At 41.0% G+C, this 19,496-nt stretch overlaps 1 protein-coding gene across 4 annotated transcripts in view; it reads left to right on the top strand.

Moving 5' to 3' along the window:
• The first annotated feature begins 1,533 nt into the window (after positions 1-1,533).
• The window catches only part of oxr1 (oxidation resistance 1), a 66,428-nt gene continuing 48,465 nt past the window's right edge, over positions 1,534-19,496 (top strand). For all 4 annotated transcript variants that reach the window (XM_022753285.1, XM_022753284.1, XM_022753286.1 and 1 more), the window contains exons 1-2: positions 1,534-1,823; positions 19,400-19,482. In XM_022753285.1, the coding sequence (XP_022609006.1) occupies positions 1,667-1,823; positions 19,400-19,482 (240 nt within the window). In that variant the 5' untranslated portion in view covers positions 1,534-1,666. The remainder of the gene's footprint in view (positions 1,824-19,399; positions 19,483-19,496) is intronic.

The raw sequence follows: 19,496 nt of genomic DNA, 5'->3' as shown, positions 1-19,496 counted from the left end.
AGCACATTCAGTATTGAACATGGTCCTGATTCAGTCTCAGATCTCAATAGTTCAATTATAACAGCTGTGTCAACCTCAGCCCGCCTACCACAGACCAGGTGCAGTTTCTATCAGATTTGAGTTTGCCAAGGAAAATTCCTCGCATCTTTACCTTCTCTGATTTGACGGAGTGAACAAATGGATCCATTTGCCTCATTCTGATCACGTCTCTAATTCACCTGAAACATCACAGGATTTCCTTGCAGCTCCTGACTCCAGTCTCACCACAGCTCTGCCCCTAAAATGAATAATGCATCACAGTCTTTCCAGTTCACTGCTCACCTGAGTCTGCTGCCCCATTATTACTCCCTGTTCTGGTCTGTAGGTTTTTCACTTTTTCACATTCATTTGCACACTGCAAATGCCATCTCCTGATTTCCCTCACTAGATAAGCAGACACTTATATGTCACAGGTCTTAGAGTTCTTACTGTGTCCCCTGGAGTCGAGTATGGGCACAGAAGTGTGCTCAGGCTCTGAATGTGAAAGTCTCACTTTATTAGAATGTTATTATGGTGGGAGTCAGATGGATGTCATTCTCATGAGTGCCATAAAGACCCACTCTTGATGGCTATGAAATATCCTAGCAACAGTCTGGAAATTGGTGTGGGCTGAGCTGGGTCACATTTTTGTCCATACATTTATTTATTTATTTATTTATTTGTAAAGATTTTCTGATCTGAAGATTGATCAGAATTATAATAACCGTTGTAAGTCTGCCTCCAATCAGTGCTGAATTTGCAACTGTGTTTATTTCTAATTAAATTATAATAGGCCTACAAAAATATTTGTAAGACAATGTATACTTTTTCATTTGACCCAAAGTAACATGCAATTAGTCAATCAAGAAAACTTAAGATGCATTTGATATATTTTCTCAATTAATCGTTTGGCCAATAAAACTAGAGAAAACAGTGAAAAATGCCAATCACAATATCCTATATCACGTGGTGACGTCATTAAATGTCTTGCTCTGTCCAAAACCCCCAAATATTCAATTTACTATGTGAGACCAAAAAAACCAAGAAGTTCTCCCATTAGAGAAGCTGAAACCATCAGATTTTTGGCATTTTTGCTTTAAAATGTCTTAGAAGAAACAAGAAGAAAACCTACTAGTTATAGAGGAGAAAGTCATGCATATTTCAACACACAGGCATTGTTCAGACCTGTTGCTCTGCCTTTTAGGATTAACTGGAAATGGTTATGTAGATCCTAGTAGTGAGGGTAGTATAACTATATCAGTCTTTGCTAAATCGAAAATAATCCTACTTTTTGTTCTTTTAGACTAAATAAAATATGGTATTGTTTTGTATTTGAAATATGCATCCATTAACAGAACTGTAGATATAGGCCAATGGGGCAGTAGGTTGCTGTAAACGGTGCCAGTCAGTTGCCAAACTGCGTTGCACAGCCTGACTCCACTAGGGGCAAAAAAAAAAAAAAAAAAAAAAGTTTGCAGTTGTTGACGTATTTCAAATAGTTCCTGTTTTGGAATGTGTAGCGTGTTAGAGGCTTTTCACACATCGAGTTTGAGCCTGTGACTTTGTGCCAACACTACGCTATGACCTCGGGCTTTCTGTCGCTTTGAGAGCTTTGTTTTTAGCTAATGTAGCTAGGTCCAGCAGCAGTATGGACTACATATTTTCTATCACTGGCAGCGGCGCGAGAGTTGTCAGAGACGCAATCTCTCAGAGACTGTGGCCCGGATCCGGACAGGACAATGTTGAAATTCAGCAGCACCAAGCTGGGACAACACACAACAGTATCCCCGTCCCCTCCAAAACAGGTCAGTGTAACACTCAGTGCCGTTAGCTGATAGCTGGGACAACACGTAGACAAGTATCCACAGGAACCAAACCCTCCAACTGTTGCTGTCCTGCAGAGCGTGGTGCCAAATCCCCTTTGAAATATGCTCACTTTAATGATTCCTGGTTCCTCCGATAATTTTCTTACCTGGTAGAACACTGACAAAGATGTAAAAATAAACATTAAGTGCCACTCTTACTTTCGGCTAAGTCCTATTCATCAAGTATCGCTTATTCCAATATAATTTAAACTTTTTTTTATTTTGCCCGTTGTTTTCGCAGCCCTCTGTCACTAAAATACACCGCGTCCATTGCCTTTTAACTGCCTGACAAACTAAAGTCAAGTTTATTGAAATACAGCAATATTCTAAAAATTATATTGAATTCGTGAATTAAAAAAAATACGAATTAGCACAGGACATTTAACGACTTGAGTTCTGAGCGAAGTTTTCAACTCTCGGGCGCGTGCTGCTGTTGCTGTCAGCAAACAGCATGCCCAGCTGAAATACTGACGTTTCACACGTTGTTTCTTTTAAGTGTCTTGAAAACATGAAACTTAATGTTGCGGGGTCTGTCATGTGACATAGCTATACTGCAAGTAGGTAAATAACAACGGTTAACAGGTAAAAGGTGTCATCCCCATACATTTCCCACAAAGCTAAAGGTGAGAAGAATTACATGGAGCCCCTGTCTGCCCACCAACAAACCCCCCTTTTCACAGGGCTTTCAAACATGCATGTCAGATCAGTGCATTAGGCTGAACAGGGAAGGCAAATACATTATGCAACACTAGCTGTTGCACACATGTTGAAGAAGACTTCCTGGTCAGTGCAGTCATAGGACTGAGGGTCCTCCTGCTTGCTACCATGCCTGATGTCCTATTTTTGAACTGATTCTAACTCGTTACGAATCACTTACATTCATGTCCTCAGTGGCTGCTCTCTGCCTGCCTCTCTGCCAGCTTGTTGTGAGGACACACTGCCTGTAACAACTGTGGCATCCCAAATATTTCAGATCAGAAGGCAGTGCATGCTTAAACCATCCTGCCAGTGAGTGAACAAGTATGTCCTCAAGGCTTTTCACATCGGGGAGTATCTCCATGTTAATGAAAATTGGATTTTTTTTCTCCCTTTCTGCTTTGCCTCTCTCACATAATTTATTATGAGACCTGTCAGAGCCTTCTCTGACTTTGAATTAAATGCGGAGAAATGTAGTGCTGTTGAAATGAAAAAGCAGAGACTGATCTGAGCTATCAGGCCACATGCTCCACAGATATATCACACAGAATGCTGTGCGCTATTTGTTAGCCTTAATTGGTTGTTCTGAAAACACAGTGAAAGTTGCAGTGTGAGGGGCACACGCTCACCCTGCTCTGGTTTAATGTACTGGGGGTTTGCAGCTCATGCAGAGTCATCAGGCTCCAGAGCTCGGTGGCGCTGCAGGTTAATTGTTCGATCTAATTAGGACAAAGATTAATCAGATGCATGCTCTGCTGCTCTTGAAACGCCACGGATGGCAGTGGGGTTCATTAGCAGTCCCTGTGCCTCTCTTCCAGCAGCAGAGTGGACCGGCGGGGGCGGCTTGTGTCTGTAGCCTGCTGCCCCGCTCAGGGGGTGAAAGAATGAGGCTAACTAGACGTGGAGTCAGGTAGTGGTGTGTGATGTTGGAGACGATGGTGGCCACAGAGGTGGTGAGCGAACCATGAGTGGGCAGTGCAGTATTTAACAGGGGGACCACTGATAAAGAGCCCAGTTACACCGTCCACCCTAAACCCTAAGCAGCAGACTTTGTCGTTACCTCTGTGGACTGTGGCTGCTGTATGAGGAATGGGACAGCAGTTTGTGAACTCAAATTACCTGCAGGCGGAGGCATTTCTGCGGCCAGTAAAGTGTGAAGCTCATATTTCATATGTAGTTAAATAAAACTAAGGGTTTTTTTTGCTCAATTTCAGAATAAAAGTCTGCATATTATCAGGAATGTTTTTGCAAGAGAAAATCAAAGAGGCCTTTCACATCTGACGGCTAAGACCATCCTTGAACTGAGACAGAGATTACAGTCTCAATCTGTTTGACCACCAGTTATATCACATGAGAGAAGTTCCACATGTAAGTCATGTGATGACACCTGAGCCCACTCCATGGGCTGAGCTAAGACTGTAAAATGTGGTGTAGGGCTGCAAGTAATAATTATTTCCATTATTTCCATATCAATTAATGGGCCAGTTATTTTCTCAATTAATTGATGACTGATGATTTGTTCTATAACATAACAGTACTTGCTTCTATGTGTGAACTCAGCCTGCCAGCACTTTCATTGTTTTTGATGGTCACATCCTGTTCTTGCATCAGAATACTATCAGCTATCCCTCAAGAAAACCTGTGTAAAGTTTGCATAAAGGGCTTAAAAAGTCAGTTAGGAGTCTTCCGGTTCTCTCTGATTACACAGTGAGACAGTCTTGAGCTTCTACAGATTCCTCAGGAATGCGTGTCGAAGTTGTGAGTTCACACGGCTGGTCAGTGGAACAGAGAAGTTGTTGCTCTATCAGGGACCGATGTAAGAAAAGATATAAAGTAGAGATGCAGTTTTGCTTTCACATGCTACATAATGAATTATATCATGCAGAATTGTATTGTGAAGGCTGTTTGGCACTGGCTTTGTCTTTACTATTGTTAAGATCACACAGCTATTTAAGGTATTGTTTTATCTGGCAGTGATTGAGATGACTGACGTCAAACTCCTGCACACTTCCCCGCAATGAAGCAAAAGTACAAGCATGATGGAGAGATTAAAGAGTAGCATTAGTGACACAGTGGTAGGATTGAAAGGTTCTACTGTAAACACAGAATTGTCACACCTGCAGGCATTGAAAACACATGGTACAGCACAGCATGCTCCTGGATATCATCATCCTGTCTCAGATGTAATCAGCAGCATGTGACTTTTCTTTCAGAGAAGACACTAGTGTAACAGATACAGTTGTGTGTATTCTTTTAATGTACTTTCTTCTTTGATTATCGAGGTGTGTGAAGTTACTAGAAAGACACTATATTCTGAAAGGTGGTTCTTCTGTTTTCACATTAGATAGACGGATGGATAATTTGCTTTTTATTTGAAATCCCTGGAACTGCTTTTTCATTCGTAACACACAGGTATTTCTATACTGTTCCTGATTCCTAAAGAAGAGTCGATGCAAGGTTCTGAAGTTTTAAGATGTATTGATTAAATCTCCGTTGGGGAGGGAAAACTTGCTGGAAAATAAAGAACTCCAAGTGAGTTATTATTAAAAAAAAAAAAAAAGTAATACCAACTAACTACCAACAGGACATGCGGCAGAAGTAGTCCTGGCCAATGCAGAACATTGTAAATTATAAATACAACATACTTCATCAATGTAATCCATGAAATCACACTTCAGGACTCGAGAAAAATACTGGTTTATTAAAAACGGCATATTTAAAAATGGCCAGCTAGGCTACTGTAGAAATAAAGCACAAGCTCTGATGTTACGATGATAAATGAGAAATTCTCTTTTTAAATAAGATCATAGTTCCATTGCATTTGCGTTTTGCATTTCTCCCCACATATAGTCCTATTTACCTACAAAGCTTCTGTGATGGTAACATTTGAAACTTTATCTGAAAGGTTTTACTCCAACAACAATCTTAAGATTGATAAGTTTCTTACGTCACAGATGGATGGATATAGATTTTGTATAGAAAATGGTTAATTTTTTCCACTTTCCTATCCTGTTAATTGTGACCCCTCAGGTTTATCTTGTGACCCCACATTTCCACTGAACCAACCTAGGAGAAACATAGCCTGAAAATTAGTTATTTTCTTGCCCTTGTTATGCACTGTAATACATTTTGTCATATTTAGAAAGACAAAACAGATTGTGTGGCCATACTCTTTATTAGTAGCTGATGATTCACCAGTGCCACAGTGCAAGAGCTGCTTTATCCTCATGACATTGAACTCCTCTCTGCATCCCTAAGTTCTCTCTGTCCCCAGGGTGTTCACGTATTTGTCACTGTTCACGTTCACCCTGTGGTTGACACCAGCTCTGCTGCAATTATCAGCATGATTCAGAAAGTGCAATCTGCTGCTGCTCTCAGAGCTGTAATAGGTGATTTTAATCACCTTAATTTCCAAAAAGACCTTGAGCAGTTTGTATCAGCATGTCACTTGCCCTGCATGCCATTAGGAGGATCTGTTATGGCTCTGTCAAGGGAACATAAGTGGCAGGAGTCCCAGTGGGATCGCCAGACCACAACACTGTACACCTGCTTTGCTCGTACAGAACTGTGCTCAGGGTCTGAACTTATGACTTTTCCCTGACTTTTCAAGGATGTTTTGTCCACACAAACTGATCTATGTTTCAGGATCAGTTACCGCACTGAAACTTTATCGTTCTCCAAGGACTTTGTCACCGAAATGATGACAGTCTGCATGATGCATCTCCTGTGAGGAAAACTAGAAAGGAGTTCAGTTTAGAGATAAAAACAAATTTCAGATGAAAATAGAGACCCAGGAACTAAGCTTAGTAGCAACAACTTCACATCTGTATGATGATAGAGGAGAGTTCAGAAATTATATAGCCATCAGACATTTGTATGGCCAATAAGCTGAACAGTGTTATATATTGTATGTCGTGATTGCCAGTTCTGAGATACTTCAACAGCAGATGTTCGAAAGAGGCCAGATGATGAGCACAAATGCTGAGCACAGTTGACGTTAACGGGAAGGTAATTAAGACCTGTTCTGAGTGACTCAACAGCAGCTTTTGCATCTTCATCCCTTCATCTGAAAAGAGTACTCAGCCTCTGGAAACATGCTGCTCTTATTCCCAAGAATCCCACACCTTTGGTGGTAATTTCCCTCACATCAGATAAATTAAACCATAGACTGCATGGATGTGACGTCAGCTAGAATTTTCTAAAGAGACACTTTGAAGCTTTAGGTTTGGGTGAACTGCTTCCCGTTCATAGTTTTTCATAAGCCTTTTTAAGCTGATGGACTTTTTTTATTTAGTTTGGTTGTGTTAATGATGACAGAAAAAGCAGTTCTTTCATTCATTGACTCAGGGTCGGAGGATTTCACATGATGAAGAGTGAGCTTTTCAAATGTGCTCAAAAAATGAATCATGGGCAATGTAATTGCCAGTGAGGCAAACGGACCTCCTTAAAACTTTCCAAGAGCTTTACTTAGTATTTGGCATTGCATGACACACCCCAAAAGACTTGTTGGCACAGCACAGGTTTGCTACACCAGCGCTTCAGCTGAGTCAATTTAGTCTAAACACATTGGTTGCCAATGATCAAACTTTATTTCTATGAAAGATTGTAGTGCTAGATTAGTAAAAAAGTAAATATGAACCTGGCTTGGTTAAAACTAGTGCCATTCACTGTTGTCCCTGTCAGTTTAGTTTACTGTGTATCCTCTGGGCCCAAGACCTATGAGTTTGTATGTGAATTCAGCTCTGACCAGACGGTGGTCAGTGTGGAGCTGCAGTCGTAACACTACTTGATTTATCTGCAAAGAATAAGGCAGGTGTTAAATGAGGTTAATGGTCATCCTTCCTCATTGAACATCTGTGAATGTTTGACTAAGGTTTGTTTGTTTTGACCTGTGATTTTAAATGTGTTACTCAGCTCCTTCACCAAGCCACGATCTAAGGGAAGGGGGAAATCATATGGGAATTTTAACATTTTTCCGCCATTGAGTTATTATTCTTTTCTTACCTGCTCTAATTCTAAGCTTGCTGTATTGAGAAGGATCAACATTTGGCTCTAAAACTGTTTATAAGATGAGTTTTGCTTTATTGCTGAGGAGAGAGACAGTTCATCAAGTTGTCAAATCTCATCCCCAGTGTGTAATAGTTAGTCAAGCAGATGGATTTGAGGAGACGCTGTCATCATTTTTTCGTCTAGATCGCAGCAGACCTGTCTGGATAAATGGAAAGTAAGCTGTCTGTGTTGGTGATCCGGCCTCTATTACTGGTTTGCCATTACAGACTGTGGTTGGACGGGAGGTGCACTTTCTGTGGAGCATTTTACATTACTCACAGGTTGCCTTTATTTAATGCAGTAGTGGGAAAGGTTTTCAGATCTTCTACTTAAGCAAAAAGAACAATACTGCATTACAGAAGTACACAGGTACAATTGAAAGCCCTGCATTCAAAATTTTACCATTATTACCAGTAAGATGTGCTTTACTATCAAAGGAACATATAGTCATTAGGCAAAATGACCCCTCTGAGTGTTGTATTATTAGATTTATTTTACTATTAGATTGTTAGTAGTGACACCTTAAAGGAAAAGTTCCACCCATTTTGGGAAATGCTTTCTTGCTCAGAGTTCATTGAGAAGATTGCTACAGCTCTCATGTGTATATGGTAAATATACGGCTACAGCCTGTTGACAGTTAGCTTAGCTTCGCACAAAGACTGGAAACAGCTTACCTGGCTTTGTTTAGAAGAAAATACATATACATATATATGTATATCTAGCAGCAGCAGTAAAGCTCACAAATGAACACATCTTTATTGTTTACCTTTTTTACAAAATCCAAAGCACTACAGTAATATCTACTGTATCTTAGTTTAAGTTAGCCAACATTATCCAAAATAAGATAACCAGTGGTGACTAATGTTAGCAAACTTTATATTGCCATATAATGAACTTTTCTGAGTGAGTTTGCAGACTTCATGAGTTCTTGTGCTAATATTAATACTCCTCCATGACAACGTTTAGCATTATTTTCAAAAAGTAACCATTGTTCAGCAAACAACACAGGCTTGCTCAAAGTAGTTTTTGAGTAAATGTGCTTAGTTCCTTATCATTCTGTCCAGAATGTGTATAAATATATGAATGCTGCTTCAGGGTATTACAACTCTTATAGTGTACTCTCTGTACCTGCATTTGGCCTGTACCACACTAAAGCTTGTTCAAATCTTTGTTCCTGAACAAGACTATTTGCTTTTGGCTCAATAAGAAGATCTGATAATGCAGAGTTTGTGTTTCTCAAAGCTGAGCTCATCACTTCTCCTGTTATTGATTAGATCTGTAACCTGAGAGGTTAGTGTTGCTGCCGAGATGAGATGTAGAGTGCCAGGGCTCCGAGAGGCGACGTAAACCAATAAAGATGCGCTTTTGTGCCATAAAGCTGGATAACGTAAGTCTGCTTATGCTAACCCTGCTTCATTTTCTACCATGTGGTTCTCTTGAGGCAGACCAAAAATTATTTCATTATTTCAATAATTAAGCGCGATTACATAATGATAATGAATGGACACTGGTCATTAATGTCCCTTTTCAAGATCATCACATCAGTTGAGTCACAGTATTGCATTACTGTCATGGTCAGGATGGATCACAGAGTTGTTATGGAAGCTACAGCAAGCGTACATTATGTATATGTATCATCGCTATCGATCCAGCCACTGCAGCCATACCATTCATCATGCCCTCTTTTTCCCCCTCAACATACACACACACACACACACACACACACACCCTCCCACTCCCAACTTTGACTTGGAAAGAAATATTGCTCAAAGTGCAATAACCTTAACGCCAGAGGTTGGATGAATCACAGTGTGATTAGTGAGCCTGGAGTCAGAATGCATGTGACAGTAGGGAGGAGGAGGACAGGATGTCTGGTGCTCAAGCAGGACCTCCTGTTTTCAGCTGCATGAGCTGTGGATCAAAGTGCTTTCACTGCTACTGAGAAAATGTAACAGATACAGTTTTATCGTGGTTGACATGATAGTATGCAGGATATTGTTTCATCACAGTGTTGTCTGTGTCTGCATGTGGATATATGCTTGTGTCAGGCTGCAATCAACAGTTGTCATAATCCATTAATCTGTCTTATTTTTCAAATGTCCAAGGTAGCGATGAATATCGAGTTAAATATTAAGATATGATCACTAATGTGATGACTGCGTTTAAGTACCGATAACAAAATAATACTTTTCTGATACTTTATTTTAGAAATAGTAACTTTTTCTTTTCTAGAAAATTCTCTTTTGCCATGCTAATGGCATAGCTTTAGGGATGGCAAGGTCAGTTGATCTGCCACTTCGGTCCAATGTCTTGACAATTTTAGGATGGATTGCTATGAAATTTTGTACAGACATTCTTGGTCCCCAGAGGATGAATCCTACTGAATTTGGTGATCCCTTTACTTGTCCTGTAGGGCCACCATGAGGTTAACATTTCATTTTTAATTAAATGTCTCATCTGTTATTGGATGGGTTGCCATGAAATGTGGTACAAACATTCACTTTACTGCAGGGTGAATCGTGATGTCCTCACTTATCAATTAGTGCATCATCAGATCAAAATACTTTGATTTATTGCCAATACTTGAGCACAGTAACAAGAACAATATATAACTGAGAGGCTCAGTGCGAGTGTGCCTAAAGTAAGCCCGATGGCTTACCTAATAGTTTTAAAGGAGCTATTTGTAAATTTTGCTAATTCTACATAGCCAGCATTAGCATTAACAGCTGTTTACTTACCAGTCTAGAAGAAATGTTGTGAGTTCAGCATCAAATTTAATTCCCTTACTCACCAACAGCTGTGTCAAACAGTGGAAATCAACGGCAATGTTAACTCTTGTCTCTATCCAGTGTTTCCTCATACTGAAGTTAGCATGCTAACCAGCTATCCCCGGCCGTTTCATCACTTTCCCATAGGGGCTCACTGTAGCCTTGTTGTAGTCTTGCTTTGGCTATCATTGCATTTACAACGCAAGAGGTTATAATGCATCCTCTGAGCAGCGCTACTTCCTCAGCGCGGCCTGCATTCTACAGTAATCGGCATTGAAAGAAGAAGTGGTAGTAATAGCAGCAAAATAAGAAAGGGTTGCTTTCCACCGCTGTAGATGACTCTTTGCAAGTAAAGTTTGATGCTGAACTAGCAACGTTTCGAGTAAACAGCCGTTAATACTAACATTAGCTATATAGTAATAGCAAAACGTACAAGTAGATCCTTTAAGACAGGGCTTTTATATTAATAACACAAATGTAAGGTAACCGACTAGTATGCAGACATACAGTATTTTTAATTAATGCTTTACTTTAGGTGCCTCTCCTGTACATTCAGAATATGATTTTCCCACAAGATGAAACTGCCACTGTAAAATGCAGACAGGTTTGTGACTATTTTTTTTTAATAACACCCTTTTCCCTTTAAGTCTGCACCAGGTTCATCACTATGGAAACAGTCATGTACACTGTCAGAATATTAATTCAAATGAGTGTGTGTTAACAATGACGTCCCTCAGTACAGACTGGAGTCCATTACTTAGTGTGGAAAGAGTGTCTTGTAGCAGTGTGAAGAATTTAAACCACATTAACAGCAACACTACTGGTGTGTGATCAGCCGACATGGGGAGAGTGTTAATGAGAGGACAGGGCAGATCCAGTGCCTCCTATTCTAGCACAGACATGGACACGGACACACACACACACACACACACACACACACACACACACACACACACACACACACACAAATCTGCAGTTCAGCAAAGTTTCCCATAAAAGCTGAGTGGTGTATAGGCTGGTCCGAGGAGGCTGGCAGTGTAATACAGAGCTGAGTGGTGCTGAGAGTGTTGGCAAAGGGATGTTGCCTGTCACACTGTGTTCTCTGTGTTTAAGTTGACAGCTCCACTAGACCAATGCACTGTATATTCATTACAATGGAAAGACTGCAGCTTATGCTAGCACCATAGTAAAGTTATAAAGGCCTGTTTCTTGATACAGTGCTGGTGGCTCTTCTCTTCTACTCAGTGGTATTTATACAAGGACTATTGATTCAGAAAGTTGACATTTGATGTTGTTGCTATGATATATTACTTTTATATTCCCACAATTTGCAATATGAGACGTAATGAGAGGATCCATAAGTGTAATTACTTTCCTGCAGGTCAGAGACATTTAAAGTATTAAAAAAAAAGTGTATGGTTATATTGAATGATATCTGGTCATTTAATACTGGTACAACTTGTGTCTGTCTTTTCCGGCTGCCTCCCCAATCCTTTAGCAGACTGCCTTAAATAAAAAAAGCATGCTCTTTCTGATTCATGACAACATGAAACAAGATAATCCATTGGTATGTTGAGCTGTCATTAAGGGTTCAGTGAGGATTGTATCTGCCTGTGTTTTTTCTGGAGCCAAACATGAAGTAAGAGCTTACTCCCTCAAACAGCATGCTCTCTGCATCCACACACAGGCCCTGGCACCAGCAAGACTCCCCGCACACCATCATTAAACTTGGCCTCCCAGCTCTCTATGAAACTACTTATATTCTTTCCTTATGGTATATGATAATGTACTGTACAGTAACTTATGATACATAATGGATTACCTCCTTTTGCACATGAGAAAGAGGCTCATGAAACTTGCAGCTCTTCTTCGCTGCAATAAGATTGTCATGTCCACCTAACAACTGGGTGTTGAGACAACAGCACCGGCCACTCAGCTTTAAAGCCAGAGTTAGTCACTGTGTGATAGTCAGCACTTTTTACTCCTGTTTTGTTTGTGTAAGCATTTCACTGCATATACTAGTGTCTTTTCACAGACTCTTGATTCAAGTCAGAGGTAACAACTCTCCATCAATCCCTCTTAGCCCCGCATGGTGGCCTACATGTCAGGATAAGAGCATCTGCAGTGTTTTTTTTTTTCCAATGTTACACTTGTGTTTTCTTTGAAAACAACTTTTACTAACCAAGATATCACTGTATGTGTAACACCCCCCCACCCACCCCCCACCTCCTCATCTTTATCTTCATCCATTTGGAGGATGTTGCAACAAGCAAGCTGCTTGTGTCACAACACATTGTTCACAAGCCAGAAAAGCAAATGACAAAGAAATATTGTTTTGTGTTGTGAAACAGGCCTATTGTCTCCTGACATTCATATTGGATTTCTGATTAGCAAGCTAATTTTGTTAAGAAAATGTAGCATTGGTGTTTCTGTCCTTTTACAGGTTATAATAGACTGTGGAAGAGGGCTGTTGATGTTGATCAGTTCCTTTAATGCCAATAGATGTTGAAGCCAAAAAATATTTAATGTCCTGACTTGCCATAACTGAGCTGCCTCATTCTGTTAGAGAGAATGTAAGTATATGATACAAAGATGTCATTTACATACAGTTCACAATGTAGTGAACAAGTGTACAAAAAATAGGTAAACTGATATATATTTTAATGCGTCATTTTTTTTTTGTACTGTTTAGTTTTGTTTATAAAATGTGGCAAAAAATGGCAGACGCCCTATCTTAGTGTGTCTGAACAACACTTAAAAACTCAGATGGATTCAGTTAGGCTCGGGTGATATCCAAAATGTAATATCTCGATACAGTCCAGCCCAAATAGCAATATACGTTATTATCGCCACTAAACAGCAGTTTTATTGTTTATATTGAGTTTTATTTGTCACATGCTGCCAATGTACAATGTACAGTAAGCTACGCAGTGAAATGAGGACCAGAGCAGCAGAGTAGACTGTGCAAAACTGCAAAAGAAAAAAAATAATGATTATATAGAGTAGAATTCATAATTCTCCGACTTTCCATCTGAACCATCATTATTTGAATATGTCAAATACTTTGGTTTTATGACAAATACCAGCAAAACTAATGACATCAGCCTCATCAGCCTCAGCTGTACTTGCACTAAATGGCAAATGTTATGTTAACATGCTAAACCAAGATGGTGAACATTGTAAACATTGTAGCTGCTTAACATCAGCATGTTAGCTTCTTTGTTGTTACCATTTAGCTCGAAGTACCACTGTGCCTAATATATATATATATATATATATATATATATATATTATACATTGAAATGAGTGGAGAGTGGACAATATGGATAAAATGCTTTAGGGCTATATATGTCTAGAATTTTTATCAAGAGTTTATATCAAAATATCTCTGTATATTAAGATATAGTAAATCCTCTGGAGAGCCCAGTGAGAAACTGTTGATGGAAAAAATATCGAATAGCAGTGTCAAGCGTGTTTTTGCCGTCAATATGCAGACAGATAGTGTGTCAACTTTGATTTTTCATGTTCAGACACACAGGCTTTTCTACCACAACACACATCATGCACATCATTCATTGAGACAGCATGACATAACATACTCAAAATGGCAGAATCCAGAGCTCCAGGGGGTGCAGAGGCTGCGCTGGAAATGTTTGAAGAAATGGGCCCGTGGCCAGTGCCAATCTAGATAAAGTAAATGCACTCATCTCTGCTGAACAGCACAGTGGAGAAATTTTTAACAGAGGTGAGGCGAGGTCGCTAGTTATCTAATTTGTTGTTCAACCAAGTAAAACAGCGGTTACCACAGCCTATGCAATTTTACTGTTGTCATTTCCCATAAAGAACATTTTAGTTGGCTCATTAATGGGCTGAATTACAACAACACTGGGTCAACTGTGTGAGAGAAGCTGAAAGGAGCTGCTGTGTATCAGGGAAAAACAAAGGCTGCCTCTCACCAGCCTGGGATGTAAACAGTCACAAGAAGTCATGCCTATCTGAGGAACTTAACGAAAACGTGTGTTACAATGGCTGCATGCACGTTATGGCCCGCTACACTGCAGAGAGGAAGGTATCAGTGTGTGTGGTGGTGGTGGTGGTGGTGGTGGGGGGGGGGTCTGTCCACTTTAAATTCATTACAATTGAGAGGACATGCAAGTCATTTTCCTGGACCTGTAGGAGGTTTAGCTGTCACCTCTCAGCAGGTCTATGGTTTAATGTGTCTATGTGGGGGGGATCTGTGACATGAAAACTGTGATCAACCCCCCCACTGAGTGACAAAGTTCTGAAGTGAAGCCTCTTGAGGACAAAAGAAAATAATATTAATCTGATTCATTGCATTTCCTGGCGTCCTTTGGGTTTAAGTGTACATACTGTAGTTGTTGTGTCAGCTTTGATTTAGATTTATCTCATTCTTTTTCCTGCTAAGTTTTATCATTGAAGATGCACATTAATGGTAGCTATGAAAGAGACCTGTGAGATATTGTAGTCATGTTATTCACAAACTTTTCACAGTGGCATACTTGCTAGAGATCTTCAGTTTACAACCGCCTTATTTGTTGATTTGTTGTCATTCTTTTCGGTGGGTCAGATGAGAAAACTTATGAAGAGGTCTGCGCTATTTTTATGTAAAATGAAGGACAAACTGATTCATGACAAGAGCTAAATGCAAATGCTACTGTATTTGAGTCTAAAAACGTGCTGTGTTCTGTACCCGTGCAATCTGTTGAGTATGAATCACGGCTGCTAAATATATAGTTTCCCTTCGCTCTGTGCACAGCCATGACAAACCGAAGCAGGCAGGGAATAGGAGAGTCAACAACGATCTGACTAACATTCCCTCATGGTCTGATAGAATACACAAGCAGCCAATTTCCCTCTGCTCCCTTGTTTTCCCTGCCTGCTGGCTATATACAGCCCTCCCCAGATGTTATTTTTAGAAAACCCCTAAACAGTAGGGGAGGCAATAGCTCTGCACCACAGCCACACTGAACAGGTGCTGTGCAGGATGAGTTGAAAACTTTTCCTCAAAAACTTGTGAGGATGGACACAATAACAGAAATCCCTGTGAAATATAATGCAACACATACCACCTTTTGTGTTTTGTGAACAGTTAGTTAAGTAACTGACAACTAGTGGATGCAGATGGATGACATGAAACAAGCAGGCTGTGGTTTGTGGACTTCAGAAGTAGTTTCCCCTCTATAGAAGCAGGGCGTATTCACAGACAACAGATGCTCCTGATGTCCTGTGGAGTGGGATGAAACCAGAGCCTCTGTTATTGAAGATGCCCCGGTGCTGTGCTCCACTGTGTGTCTGGAGTGTGAATAAAATGCCCATTTCCTGTGCCACCTTTCCGTGGTGAGGTTTAATTTTAGACCAGTCACCGGCTCACCATGTGCGAACACCCTTGCAGCTGCTAATGCATAAATGTTATTCTCCTTCACTTTCTCTCTCTTTCTGTCTTCTCTCTACATATCTCGCTGTGACTGTCTCCCACTGCTCATTCCCCTCGTTCTGTATTATCTGGAAGTCTGAGGCATCACTGTGCTCAGCTTCCACCAGTTTGATGTATACTAGTGGGGGTTTTTTTCTGTTTTTTTTTTTTAACAGCATAGGCAGCTGCAGTGATGCTAGGTTAGCAGGAACAATTTTACCAGTTTAGATTAGAGAGAGCAGTAATGTTCAAGTAGACGGACTTTGGAAATGATAACTTTGTAACCGTGGTAACTGTGTACAAAGATGGTAACAGCTGTAGCCTCAAAGTACTTAGAAGAAAATAAAAAATCTGGGACTAAAATTAGACTAAGGCTAAAATATTTATAGTTTTTGACCAAAATGACAAAAATCTGACTAAATCTGATGCATATTTTCTTAAGAACACTAAGACTTCAACTAAATCAAAATCTGGTGCCCGTCAAGCTACACCCATCATCTTTATTGTGATCCGGCAGCTCACAAAGTGCATCGACACCTCTGCTGCTTAATTACAGTCTCGGGTTACATGCAGTCTGCCGCACTGGCATGACTTGCTATTAAACGGAGACACCGTGGATTATATTTCATAACATGGAAGCATGGAATCACACCGATGCCTCTAAATAGAAACTAAGACACCATCATCCACAATCCAGAGCTCCAGTTTGTATTGTCCCACTGAAAGTAATAATCCTTCCAACGGTTTCATCTGGATACTGAATAATTGATCTGGCACACTGTTACAGTTTGTGTTTTTGCTCTACACAACTCCTTATGCAATGCTACCGGTTATTTCATACTCTAGTCTTAACAAAATACCAAGTACCTTTGTATTTAATGATGTACTAATATTCTGGAGATGACTATTTGTCCTGTCCAAAGATAATACACACAATGTAATGTGGAGGAATTGATCATTACTTCCCAGCCTGGGGGTCAAGACCCAGCAAGGGGTTACAAGATCATTCTCAATGTGGAGGAATGCGAGAAAAGAACTAGTACATATGACATCCCATCAGACCCATTGGACGGCTAAGTGTTTCTTCCTGTTCCAAAGGCAGGCCTCATTAAAGAGCAGGCGTAATATGGGCATAATGTTGCACACTTTTGTCTTTGTCTTTCCCAGAAGACACTTATTGTGCTGCGCCTTGTTGCACATGCAGAAAATGCTAGAAATTGTTGTGTAGAGAATAAAAATAAAAAAAAAACAAGTTAACAGCCATGTCAGCAGCTTTGTGAGGTTGTACTGAGGCGCAGTGGTTCTTTTAGCTAAAGGTAAACTTTGGCCTGCCATTCACATCCATGATGCTTACGTGCTCATAGTGACAATACCAACCTGCTGGTACTGGTGTAATGTTTTCTCATAATCACCAACTCAGTGTAGTGTGTGATCATGCTAATATTGGCTAACAAACATAAAGAGCAGCTTAGGCAAAATACCATGGTAATCTGTCTAACAGGTGATGAGATATTTCAGTCTGGACCACAGAGGTGGGCCGACAGACCATCAGGCCATTGTTGACATCCCAAGAGCATTGGCTTCACAAAGTCACAGAAATTGTCAAACTCATTCCAGTGTTGTAAAAGTGTGGGGGCGCTCTGGTCGAAGTATATCTACACCTGAAAGAGTCATTCAGTTCATCAGAACATACTTGTACAGAAAGTCATGCTTAGTATTTTTAGGGATTTTTGTTGTTTGTTTTTTATTCTTTGCTTTTTTTTTTTCTTGTGAAACATCGGACAGTTTCACCGCCTCCAGCCTCTAAAATCATCAATCGAATGAACAATCTGAGAAGGGAAAGAGAAAGCCTCAAGACAAATGCAACCTGTGACATGAGGTTGGAGAAAGCCATTTCTTTGTAAAGGGTCATGAGCCAAAAAAAAACTGGGAAGCTGGGACACAGTGAAGCAATGAAATTAAAGCCCCTGAAATGTAGCCTTTAAAACCAGGAAAAAATGATTTATTATTTATTCAACTAATTAAATAATGATATTTATTTAATTACTTAATATTTTGCCTGTTTTATGCTAATGTGGTGAGCAAAATTAAAGACGATATCTAGTGCGATGTTAGAATATCAGTATTGTGTCCAGCCTATGTCTACATTTCATGAACTTAACCCACAGCTTCATCTTTACAAGCTGACATTTACACCTGAAGCAGCTCCCATTTCCCTTCCCCTCTCACTTTCCGCCAGGCAGTCCCGAGCCCCAGAAATAGCAACACTGGTGTATGACTCATGTTTTGAGCAATCTGAGATACCTGATGGGAAAGACACAAATAAAGGGACTCTTTAGTCATGTACAACACCTAGGTAAGACGTGTAAGGGAGGTGTTTTAAGGCATTGGGTCTATACATGTCCGACACAAATCTTTCACCCAAACTCAGAATGACCTTCTCCAGTCAACTGCCGTCTTGGCTCTCGCGCCCTACACCCCCCAATGCTCCCTTTCTTCAGCCCCAAGTCAAAGACCAAAGTCGGCCCCTTTTCTAGATCCTCTCATTCCCAAGAGTCTCCTTCCGGTTTCTTTCATCTCCCATCGTATCTTTTGCTTCTTTCTTTCATCTACTCGCTTCGATATTCCATCCACCCTCTTGCCTTCATCTTCATGCCTTCTCCCATTTTCACCCAGCCCCCCATCTTCCCCATCTGTCACCATACACCCTTCATTTCTTTTTCCTCTGAACCCCCAAATCCATCCATCTCTACCACTTCCTATCCTTTTATTCTTAGACTTAAACCTCCAGTTGCCAGCTGTGACCTTCTGCCTTCATTCTCCCAACCATCCCTCCTTTACCTTCCAACCCTTCCACCAGTTCCTTTCAGAAAGTAGGAAAACTGCTGTAATCCACTGAAAGTATCCCGAAACAACTGGAGCCACGACAATAACTGTACACCTCCACTCTCCTCTTCAGTTGTCACTTCCCCATGCAACATCCCCTCATTACCCAACCAACTCATAGCGCTGAACCCCCCGCCCCCCTTCTCCTTCATCCACCCTCCAGTTCAGCCCCCACTTTCCCTCTGCTCCATCTCCAGCTTCAGCGTGCCCTGCTTCTCAGCCGAATCCATCTTCCTCTTCTCCTCTCGGGCTCGCATCCAGAGCGGTGGTGCCCTGATGGAGGTCAGCCTTGTCTCTGTCTGCCGTGAGAGGCAACAAGGGGAGGAAGGCAAGGTGAACTGCTTTCAACGGCTGTCATTGCGCTGCACAGTGGGCCAGGAGGAAGAAGGGAGAGGGTGAGCGAGGCGAGGACAGTGTGAGATAGAGAGAGAGCAAGAGCGGGAGAGTAGAAGCAGAGCGAGAAGGAGAGAGAGAGGAAGAGAGAGAGAGAAGAGAGAGAGAGAGTGAGAGAGAGAGAGAGAAAGGGGTCCGGCGCTCACAGCTCACATCGCTGGCTGGCTGGCTGGCTCGCTCACTGTTGACGAATGAGCTGTCTACCCACGGGGCTGGGAAACGGCAGCTTGTGACAAGCTGGGGAGAGAGGAACATGAATGTAATGCGTACCTTGCCTCGCTTGCTTTCAGATACCGGCCAGAAGAAGACTCCAGAGAAGAAGGATGGGAGGCGCATGTCGTTCCAGAGACCCAAAGGGACCATCGAATATTCTGTGAGTAACGCACA

Source organism: Seriola dumerili, unplaced genomic scaffold (genome assembly GCF_002260705.1).
Source record: "Seriola dumerili isolate Sdu_G_001 unplaced genomic scaffold, Sdu_1.0 BDQW01000191.1, whole genome shotgun sequence".
Lineage (NCBI taxonomy): Eukaryota > Metazoa > Chordata > Actinopteri > Carangiformes > Carangidae > Seriola > Seriola dumerili.
Note: the sequence above shows the minus strand (reverse complement) of the source record. Positions and strands in the feature narration are given on the sequence as shown.